General features: G+C 43.1%; 1 protein-coding gene across 1 annotated transcript; it reads right to left on the bottom strand.

Moving 5' to 3' along the window:
- Nucleotides 1-1,321: 1,321 nt before the first annotated feature.
- On the bottom strand, nucleotides 1,322-10,351 carry foxred1 (FAD-dependent oxidoreductase domain containing 1). The gene is made up of 11 exons (XM_058086587.1): nucleotides 9,888-10,351; nucleotides 9,495-9,715; nucleotides 8,761-8,871; nucleotides 8,575-8,693; nucleotides 8,413-8,507; nucleotides 8,020-8,121; nucleotides 7,871-7,947; nucleotides 7,642-7,802; nucleotides 5,773-5,902; nucleotides 5,591-5,695; nucleotides 1,322-4,639 (listed from the first exon to the last, which is right to left on the bottom strand). Exons 1-11 carry the CDS (start codon nucleotides 10,042-10,044, stop codon nucleotides 4,385-4,387), a joined length of 1,533 nt encoding a protein of 510 aa, XP_057942570.1. The 5' UTR covers nucleotides 10,045-10,351; the 3' UTR covers nucleotides 1,322-4,384.
- Between the last annotated feature and the right edge of the window lie 172 nt (nucleotides 10,352-10,523).

The raw sequence follows: 10,523 nt of genomic DNA, 5'->3' as shown, positions 1-10,523 counted from the left end.
GCACCCCCCCGCGGTAGAAAATGAATGAATAATTGAATTTACATTTTATTCTAACAGACAGTTAGCTGTACTCATTTGCTCTGACCTGTAAGTAAAGCCTACGTCTCTGCAGGTGTTAGGGGAAGACTTATGAGCCCGGAGCTCCGTGTAATCTGACTGGTCTGAGAGTAAACCACATAACTGACAAGTTCGTTGTCATCTCTTGCCTCCAACACGACACCCACAGGAATCACTGACCTAAGAACAGGAGGTCAAATTCCAACACTATACATGTACTGTATACTGTACGTACATAGTAGTCATGGAAGAAAAATGAGCAGTCTCTCTTCCCGGTATAAGTAAAGGTACCTTTATTTGCACAAATGTAATGACGACAACAAAAATAGCTCATGCAGGTTTCATTTTTAGTATTTTTAGTAGTACAATTGATGTAAGAACTGAAGTGATGTTGCTTATGATCAAGAAGACCATGTAAGTTGCCAGATATCAGCTCTTAAGTGAAACTCTTATCAGCCATCATTATATCTGTCTAACCATATCTATTATAATATTCTATTATATAGAATATTACATTTGGTTAGTATGTCTAGCCAAATGTACATTTAGTTGTAGCAGGCATTCAATAAATCAATAAACTGAAGTGATTTAGAGTGGCCACTTCACCTAACAGGAATGTTAGAGTACCCAATGAAAATACCAGGAGAACATGCAAACTCCACCCAGAGATGTCCAACCTTCCCGATCTCCCGACTGAGTGGCCGATATGCTAACCACTAGGCCACCATGCAGAACACTAAAATCCATCTCTTATTTGCAGTATGTCTTACACGGCGTATTATCGCTGATTGATCTACTATATTGGGTAATATGAGTCTAAAGGTGACTATAGGGGTGTTATTTCACGTCTAGAGGGCTCTAATATGTTCATTCATTCATTTTCTACCACTTATCCTCACGAGGGTCACAAGGGTGCTGGAGCCTATCCCAGCTGTCTTCAGGTGAGAGGCGGGGTACACCCTGGACTAGTGGCCAGCCAATCACAGGGCACATATAGACAAACAACCATTCACACTCACATTCATACCTATGGACAATTTGGAGTGGCCAATTAACCTAGCATGTTTTTGGAATGTGGGAGGAAACCGGAGTACCCGGAGAAAACCCACGCATGCACGGGGAGAACATGCAAACTCCACATAGAGATGGTGGAATTGAACTCGAGTCTCCTTGCTGTGAGGCCTGCGCGCTAACCACTTGTCCACCGTGCAGCCCTCTAATAATGTTCGAAACCTTAAATCTTGTATTGACTTTGGTAAGATGTGATATAATATAATCATGTAAGCATAGCAAGCAGTATGAGACAAGGGGACGTTTAGATGTTTCCACTCCTCCATTTTAAGAGGCTAACCTCTGGTTTAAAAGAATACCCAATTACTGGTTTGTGTAATAAAGTGAATAACATTTGTGTTTTTACCTTATATTTGTATATGAAGTACACACAACCGTTCCTTCTCCAGGAAAACTTCTGCTACTTTGTTGTAAAGGTTTGACCCCCTCCTGGTAAGTCTGGGTTTATAAACCTTCATCTTGACAGTCACATTCATTCCTTCATTTTTTATTTTATTATTCATTTATTATACAGTTCAATACACAAATATATGTTTGTTATTATTGGCTTTTGTATTATTCATCATTGCCTCCTCTGCCTGCACATCAGTCAATCAGGAGTTTCAAGTGAGAATTGACCACACAATATGGCCGCTGATACGGCTTGTTGGAACTGAGCACCACTGCAGTTGATGTGCACATTCAGGTTGTTTTGTTTTTTAATGTTGCACCGTGTAACACTTTTATTCATGAAATAAAGCCAAACAATCAGCAGGATGGATGCAGAAATGCATGCACATTTCCCACAATGCAACAAGTACTGTATGGCGGGGGCGTCCAAACCTTTACCCAGCGATGGCCACGTCATGAAAAATGAAAGCTTTCAAGAACCACTTTGATTATTTTGCTTTGCTCTTTTTTTCCTACACATTTTTGCCGTTTTCCAACCCAAAAATAATAAGGAAAAGATAGATCACACACACTGGTAACTTGCATGCACCCCTGATGTACATGTACAACATACATACTTAGAAACATAGTAATTATACTACAAATTTATGGATTTATTAATATCAAAGTGGGCTGCACGGTGGACAAGTGGTTAGCACGCAGGCCTCACACCTGAATTCAATGCCACCCTCGGCCATCTCTGTGTGGAGTTTGCATGTTCTCCCGTGCATGCGTGGGTTTTCTCCGGGTACTCCGGTTTCCTCCCACATTCCAAAAACATGCTAGGTTAATTGGCCACTCCAAATTGTCCATAGGTATGAATGTGAGTGTGAATGGTTGTTTGTCTATATGTGCCCTGTGATTGGCTGGCCACCGGTCCAGGGTGTACCCCGCCTCTCACCCGAAGACAGCTGGGATAGGCTCCAGCACCCCCGTGACCCTCGTGAGGATAAGCGGTAGAAAATGAATGAAAGAATGAATGAAATATCAAAGTGTGAGCACCCCTGCCGTACATTTTGTCTTTTTGCCAAAAAAAAGTCTTGTGATGAACGTGAGGGTATTCAATGAAAGCCTTGGATCCAATCCACCTCATCAGCCAAGGATCTAACATGGCAATGGTCGTGTGGGGGCACCCCATCGTACATCCTCAAAGTCTTCTCTCCTACTTGGCAGGACAGACTGTAGACCATACACAAGTTGTATATAGCATATTTATTTCATTTTAACGTATTTTGTAAAAAAATACTGCATATAAAAAAAACGCCTGTGCTCAATGTGACAGCAGCACCCTGCTGTTTTTGAGAACCCACTGCCAAAAACACTAGTCCAAGAATCTCTTCATGAGAGACTCCTGCTGTTTTCAAGAAGCCACTGCCAAAAATGCTAACCAAAGATCCTCTATGTGACAGCGGAAACCTGCTGTTTTTGAGAACCTACTGCCAAATACATAGTCATAGTCAAAGATCCTCTCTTTAAGGGGATACTTGCAGTAGAATATACGTAGATCCTCTAAATGACAGGAGCGCGCTGCTGTTTTTAAGAAACTACACAAGACAAAGATCTTCTATATGACGGGATCTTCTTAAGACCTACTGCCAAATACATTAGTCAAAGATCCTCTCTTTAAGGGGATACTTGCAGTAGCATATACATAGATCCCCTATATGACAGGAGCGCGCTGCTGTTTTTAAGAAACTACACAAGACAAAGATCTTCTATATGACGGGATCTTTTTGCTGTTTTTGAGAACATACTGCCAGATACATTAGTCAAAGATCCTCTCTTATAGGGGATACTTGCAGTAGCATATAGATCATCTAAATGACAGGAGCGAGCTGCTGTTTTTAAGAAACTATACAATCCAAGGATCTTCTATATGACGGGATCTTTTTGCTGTTTTTGAGAACATACTGCCAAAAAACTCTAGTCCAAGAATCTCTCCATGAGAGACTCCCTGTTGTTTTCAAGAACCTGCTGCCAAAAATGCTAACCAAAGATCCTCTATATGACAGCGGAAGCCTGCTGTTTTTGAGAACCTACCGCCAAAAACACTAGTCAAAGATCCTCTTAATGACAGCAACACCCTGCTGTTTTTAAGAAGCGAGTCAAAAAAAAACGGCAGTCAAAGATCCTCTATATGACAGGACCACTTTGCTCAAACAGTTAGTCAAAGAGCCTATATTATAGAGGGTCTTTGTAGTAGCATAAAGAGCCTCTATATGACGAGAGTGCTCAGCCATTTTTGACAACCTACTGCTAAAAACAGGGATGCTCTGTTGTTTTTAAGAACTTATTACAAAAATGCTAGACAAAGATTGTCTACTACTGCAAAAACTCTAGTAAAAGATCCTCTATGTGACAGGACCACTCTGCTGTTTTTAAGGACTTACTGGCAAAAAAGGCTAGCCAAAGGTCCTCTATATAACAGAGTTGTGCTGTTCTTGGGAATCTGCTGTAAAAACGTTAGCTCTGAAGTGGACGGGCGGGCGTGATGTGATGCTGGGGTGTGATTGGGCCAGTTGAATATCCCTGTTGTTTTACGAGTTGTTGACGTAGTGACGCACGTCTTTAACTGGAGGCTTTTGGACGTCACCACATTGCTAAGCTACTTCCAACAACACCACCTCATCCCAAGAGCTTTTCTCCTTCACTGTGCTTGAAAAGTGCATCATGTGAACAAGAGACCATAAAAAGTGCAGCATGACGACTTGATAGGCATCAAAGTACTACCATCATAGTACTACCATCATAGTACTACCAGGTATGGGACATGGCAAGGCTCCACTGTTTAAAAAGCAGCAATCATTGTCCAGACTGACACTGAAAACTACACAATGTTCCTCTCCAACATGGGTTCCTGCGTCAGGATGCGCCTGAAGCCCAGGCCGTTCAGGTCCAAGGTCTGGAAGTTGCCGTCCAGGATGAGTTCGGACACGGCGCGGCCCACGGCAGGCGACTGCTGCAGACCGTGGCCACTGAAGCCCGTGGCGAAGTACATGTTGTTAATGAGCGGGTGCAGGCCCACAATGCCGTTCTGGTCTAAGGTGTTGTAGTCGTAGTAGCCCGCCCACGCACTGGTCACCTGGCGAAGGAGGAGGGGCTGAAATGGCTGAAATCCTTCATTTTGTAGATTATTTTTAGCCTTTCTATTCATTTCTATCATGCAAGGTGGCGGTTATCATCAATAACTAACCAGGGAGAGCAAATTGCATGAATTAATTGCATGTGCTTATGTGTTAGTGTACAATGTGTGATGAACTGTATGATGGAACTTGACTTTGTGGATTATTTCCAGCCTTTCTATTCAGTTCTTGAATGGAAGGTGGCTGTTATCCTAAATAATTATTTATTCATCATAAATAAATACATATCATTACGTAGTGCATAATGATGTGACACGTCTGTTGTGCATGTGAAAGATTGTACCAGGGACATTGATTTTGTAGATTATTTTTAGCCTTTCTATTCATTTCTATCATGGTGGCGGTTATCATTAATTACTAACCAAGGAGAGCACATTTCAGGAATTATGTGAAACGTCCATGTTGTGCATGTGCTTATGTGTCAGCAAGTGTACGATGTAACTTGACTTTGTGGATTTTTTCCAGCCTTTCTATTCCTTTCTTGAATGCAAGGTGGCTGTTATAATAAATAATTTATTCATCATAAATAAATAAATATCATTGCGCATGGTCAATTGGAGCAATTGCATTCATTATATGCCACTGGATCGTGGGAATTGACTTTGTGGATTATTTTGAATCATTCTGTTTTATTTCAGGGGTCAATTCTTATTAATAACTGGAGGGAGGAGCAATCACATTAATTACAGCATAGAATACGTCTATGTTGTACATTTGCTTGTGTGTGAGCTAGTAGTGTACCGCCGGATTTTGTTGATTATTTCCATATTTTTACTGTACACAATGGCTGTTAACTGGGGGGGAGGTGCGAAGGCATTAATTGTGTTCCTGTGTGAGTTAGTTACAGAGTTAAAACAGTAAAAAAAAAAAAAAAAAACTTATTTACTGACCTTCAGTTTTTCAAACGCAGGAACACGCTGCGCCAGGTTGGGCCAAATTTTGTCCTCAAAAAACTGATGGTCCACATCCAGACTGGCAATGTCTGGCTCCTCCTCCTGGGAACGTGAAGACTCATTTTGACAGAAATTCTCTCATCTCATTTGAAATGAAAAGCAGCTTAAAACAGGCAAACCTCCTCCGGCGACATTCCAGCGATGTAGTTTCCTCCAAGCCCCTCCCTCCTGAAATACACTCCCGAGTAGTCGACCAAGAAGGGCGTGTCCAGACCAGGACCGTCAGGACAGTGGACCACGTACACGAACCTGAACGCCATCAAAGGACACCACTTCCATGATCTTTCTGAGCTGTCCAGATCAGCTTTATTCTCAATGTTGGGATTGTTTACCTTCAATAAATATGAATTTATTCTGCATCTAACATTACCACTTTTTCTACATGGATCTTCTTTTTTCTTAGCATTATTGCTACTTTATTTACACAAGAAGCTGTCATTTTATGACTTTATTATTGTATAACACAACATAATTGTCATTATAACCACCAAAAATAAACATTGCAACAGGGTACACCCTTGACCAGGGGTGGGCAAACTTTTTGACTCGCGGGCCTCATTGATTTAACAAAACGGGGGAGGGGGCGGGGGGGGGGGGGCAGACTATATATTTTACACGTAACAGTCCACCTGGTATTATTGTATCTGTAAAAGTGTCATGCAATCTGCTATTATTATTTATTTTTTTATATTTATATTTAAATATTTTATATTTAAATATTTTTATTTAAATATTTTATATTTAAATATTTTAAAATTTATTATTATTATCAGGATTATTATTTTTTTAGGAGCACTTTGTAAACAACAGACCACATCAAATAACAAAATTGATAAAACCATCAAAAGGTTGGCTCAAGCCATGATGCCAGTTCGTATGTTGAGTTTAAATGAAATACTTCGGAAAGAACGGACGGGCCGTATTCAAACACTTGGCGGGCCGGATGTGACCCCCGGGCCGTAGTTTGCCCACCCCTGCCCTGGACTGAATTAGAGCGCCCTGCTCCCCTTTACAGTCGCCTCCTGCAGCTGCCACTCCTACCAAGATTGAGGTCAATACCTCAAAACCAATGGGAAAAATCACCTCTGCTGTCCGTCATACAAACAGAATTTAAAAAGTAATATTAAGAAATAACCCCCCCCCCCCCCCCCCCCAACAAAAAAACCGCTGTGTTCCCATCAAAGGTGTCCTGTGTGCACTATGCGGGTGTTTGCTGCCATCTGTAGTCTGCTGCAGTTCTGCTGCTAATCACCAGTAATCACCAGAGTCCGTAGCCACAAAGCTTCTCAGTTCCTCTCAGAAATTTCCTAACTTAGCCTAACCTGGCCTAAGCTGCCCTAACCTAGCCTAGCCTGGCCTAACCTTTATCTTGGAGAGGGGGTGTGGTTGATCCCGTTGCTGGGTGTGATGGCAGTCTTCTCAGAGCTGTGATTAGTTGTGACAAAAAAGGGGTGGAACACCTTGAAAAACCATGAATGATCGTTTGGTCATTTGACGAGGTTTAGGCTCGTTAGACTGTAAATAGGTTAGACATAGTTGTTGAATACAAATGAAATCAAGGAGATCAGGAACCTCTGATCTAAAGCTCTTTCTTTGTTTTTTTTTGTTTTGTTTACCTTTTGGGGCGGCACGGTGGTCTAGGGGTTAGCGCGCAGACCTCACAGCTAGGAGACCAGGGTTCAATCCCACCCTCGGGCAACTCTGTGTGGAGTTTGCATGTTCTCCCCGTGCATGCGTGGGTTTTCTCCGGGTACTCCGGTTTCCTCCCACATTCCAAAAACATGCTAGGTTAATTAGCCACTCCAAATTGTCCATAGGTCCATAGGTATGAATATGAGTGTGAATGGTTGTTTGTCTATATGTGCTTGTGATTGGCTGGCGACCAGTCCAGGGTGTACCCCGCCTTACGCCCGAAGACAGCTGGGATAGGCTCCAGCACCCCCGCGACCCTCGTGAGGAAAAGCGGTAGAAAATGAATGAATGTTTACCTTTTGCGGGGCTCAACGGGAAGCGGAATGGCAGCTATGCTGTCTTTGGGTCCGAATCCCAATCCTAGCATCTCAGCTAATTTAGCAGAAAAGGCTCCGGCTGCGTTCACCACAATGGCACATTCCACTGGCTGGTACTCCAGGCTGTTGGGCATCCGTACCTAACCACATTACCCTGATTTAGTTTCATGTACCTCATCAATGCATCTATCTATACGTACTTCCATACTTTCACAGATTTGATCCTCCTTATCTCCAAATGTGCACCCTCCTCTGTGGTCACCACATTTGAGGTGTATTTAAATCCTGTGGAAAGACACGTTTTCATAAATGTTTTATTTATTTTTTACCATGTTCCTCTAAAGGGAAGATACTTACCGGTGACTTCTCCAGTACACTGGATGACACCCATGGACATGGCCTTCCTCCTGAAGGCGTTCAGCAGAGTCCAGGGGTCAAACCAGCCCTCGTTCTCCAGACCTGTACACATACACACATTTAATACGTTGTCACTGTTTGCCAGCTCGCTTATCAATGTGTCACTGACTGTTAGCATTTCATTGGTCAATGTTAGCAGCAGTGAGGATGTCTGCTTATAGTGTTGGCATATATTAGCAGCAGTTGAGCCATTTGCAAACCTGCATGAATGTTAGCATATTAGCACCGTGTTAGCCTGTGTCAGAAACTGCCGTTTGTTAGATTTGATGTTAACATGGGAGCATCAGAGCAACACATGATATAAATATTAACTCCTCGTGTTGTTTTATTTACCATATGAGGCGAGCGCCACATCTTCTGTGTTAATCCACGGAAATTTCTCTTTGAGTTGTGTGGTGGAGAGAAGGCACACTTGGGCTCCAGCAGACCTAGAAAAACATAAAACACCGGTTAAGCAATATTGGCATCACTTTGGGACTTGTCTTCAGAAATAACCTCTGGGTCTTGTAGTTCTCCTCCATGATGTGCGCCACCTTCTCGCTGGCCAAGAACAAATATCCTGATTGGTTGAACTGCAGGTCCACGGCGTCTTCATTCAACACTCCCAGATGGTCCTGAGAGGACACGTGGTTTTTCCTTTGTATCATATCATTTCAGTTGTTGTCTTTATTTTTGACCTACGTTGATGTTCCTTAGAAAGTCTGCAGATGCCATGGACAGGCAGATGTTCTCCAGCAGGGAAAACTGCTGCCGAATCCCTCCAGCGGATAACACTGTGGACGCCTGGGAGTACTGAGAGGAAGTACAAGGGGGACGCAGTTAATAGAGGACCATCACACAAGGCAGGACATTTTTGGCAGAAAAAGGGCGATAGTTTCAGTTGAGCTTCATACTGTAGGAAAGGGTTGGATACCCAAGGAGTAGAATCCAATCTTATATCTCCGTTTCTTTTAGGAAGCACTCTAGCAGCTACAGTATCTACAGTGATCTGTGCAGCAGGACCAAACCATTTCTGTCAATGTGAATATTTCACTTTACTGCCAATAGCAAGTAAGAGATACAACAGGTAAATAAGTAAATAATTGGTTGTGATTTCTTTTCAATGTAGTCAGAAAAGGATGAAAACAATCTCTTGTATTTGGTAGGAACAGTAAAAGTAAAGGTCGACATTGAGTGAGCAGCCGGCTTTAGCTACGTGAAATGGTTTGGTCCACTACTAACTTCACTGTGCCTCATAGTTGCAGCATGTTGCCAACAATGCTGCCAGTGCCTGTAAAGTAACGTGGGAGAAGGAACGAGACAAAGGTGGCCAGGCTGTGGATCGTGGAAATGACCTTGTTAGCTTCATGTACACAATGAAATAAGCTAGCAAAAGCGTTAGCACACTTTGGCGCCCGGCCTCTGATTCCACTCACCGTGGTGTCCTTCTCCACTACCACAACACTGAGCCCTCCACGCCTCAGCTCCTTCCGCTTGAGCCAATAGGCGACGGACCAGCCCACCACGCCGCCTCCCACGATCACTATATCGGCCCTCTCCGGCGGGAGGTCGGGGTTGATCTCCAAGGGGCTCCAGGAGCTCCCCGGCAGAGCGTCCGACACCTTCTTCCTCGTGGCGGCCAGTCTGGCCTGCAGATCTACGGCAAAAATAGTCTCTCGTTTACTAAGACTCCTTTCTATGTTGAGAAATCAAATTGTGAGCATGTAGCCACAGACACGCGTGCAAGTTTTTGAGTGTGATTTCTCCCCTAATAATATTCTAATGCTAAATCCCCACTTCTCAACGTGTAGCATCCGAGTTGCACCTACCTTTAATAAAGTCATTTCGCAGAGAGGTCCCTGACTTGAGGCTTCGTCTTGGCGTTATTTCTCCATACGACCACCGATGCTCCAGTGTGACCCGTCTGAAGGCGAAGAGACCCCGGGCTGTCCGCACTTTAGCGTGGAATATGCGCCAAGTGGACATTGCTTTCGCCAGCTAGATCACAAGCAGAAGAACTTCTCCAGCGTGGGGAGATATTGCACATGCGCTCCAAACATCCTTCACGCAGTCAACGTGTACAGTGACAGCCAGGGAAACACAACTCCTGCTATTACCTAAAACATGACAACTCATAGAAGGATTTCTTCAAAATAACAGTCCGCGTACTAGTCGTTCCTCCATGTGTGCGTGTTCTTGTTGAATGTGAACATTTCATCAAAGGCGCAGGAATTAATTTACAAAGCCTCAATACGTATTTTACCTGAGAGAGATGACTAATATTCAACCGCGTTTCCCAAACACCTGTACACGCACTTTAAAAAAGTACCTTATTTTGAAAAGTCCTATGGGAACTCTTCTAGTACTTCCGTAAATTTCAGTTAGAAAGGTCATGTTGACTACTCTTGAGCAATTGGAGACGACATATATCTCCTGGATTTCAAAATGCTAAAAATATATTTAAA

Source organism: Doryrhamphus excisus, chromosome 11 (genome assembly GCF_030265055.1).
Source record: "Doryrhamphus excisus isolate RoL2022-K1 chromosome 11, RoL_Dexc_1.0, whole genome shotgun sequence".
Lineage (NCBI taxonomy): Eukaryota > Metazoa > Chordata > Actinopteri > Syngnathiformes > Syngnathidae > Doryrhamphus > Doryrhamphus excisus.
The sequence above is the reverse complement of the archived record's forward strand: the minus strand, read 5'-3'. Positions and strand labels throughout refer to the sequence as shown.

What these genes read in the sequence shown, in the direction of transcription:
- foxred1 (XM_058086587.1), bottom strand. Translation starts at nt 10,044, where the DNA reads ATGTCCACTTGGCGCATATTCCACGCTAAAGTGCGGACAGCCCGGGGT. An exon ending in TGTGGCGCTCGCCTCATATG is followed by an intron (nt 8,122 to 8,412) that starts GTAAATAAAACA and finishes GTATGTGTACAG; the next exon opens with GTCTGGAGAACGAGGGCTGG. An exon ending in CTGGAATGTCGCCGGAGGAG is followed by an intron (nt 5,696 to 5,772) that starts GTTTGCCTGTTT and finishes TCACGTTCCCAG; the next exon opens with GAGGAGGAGCCAGACATTGC.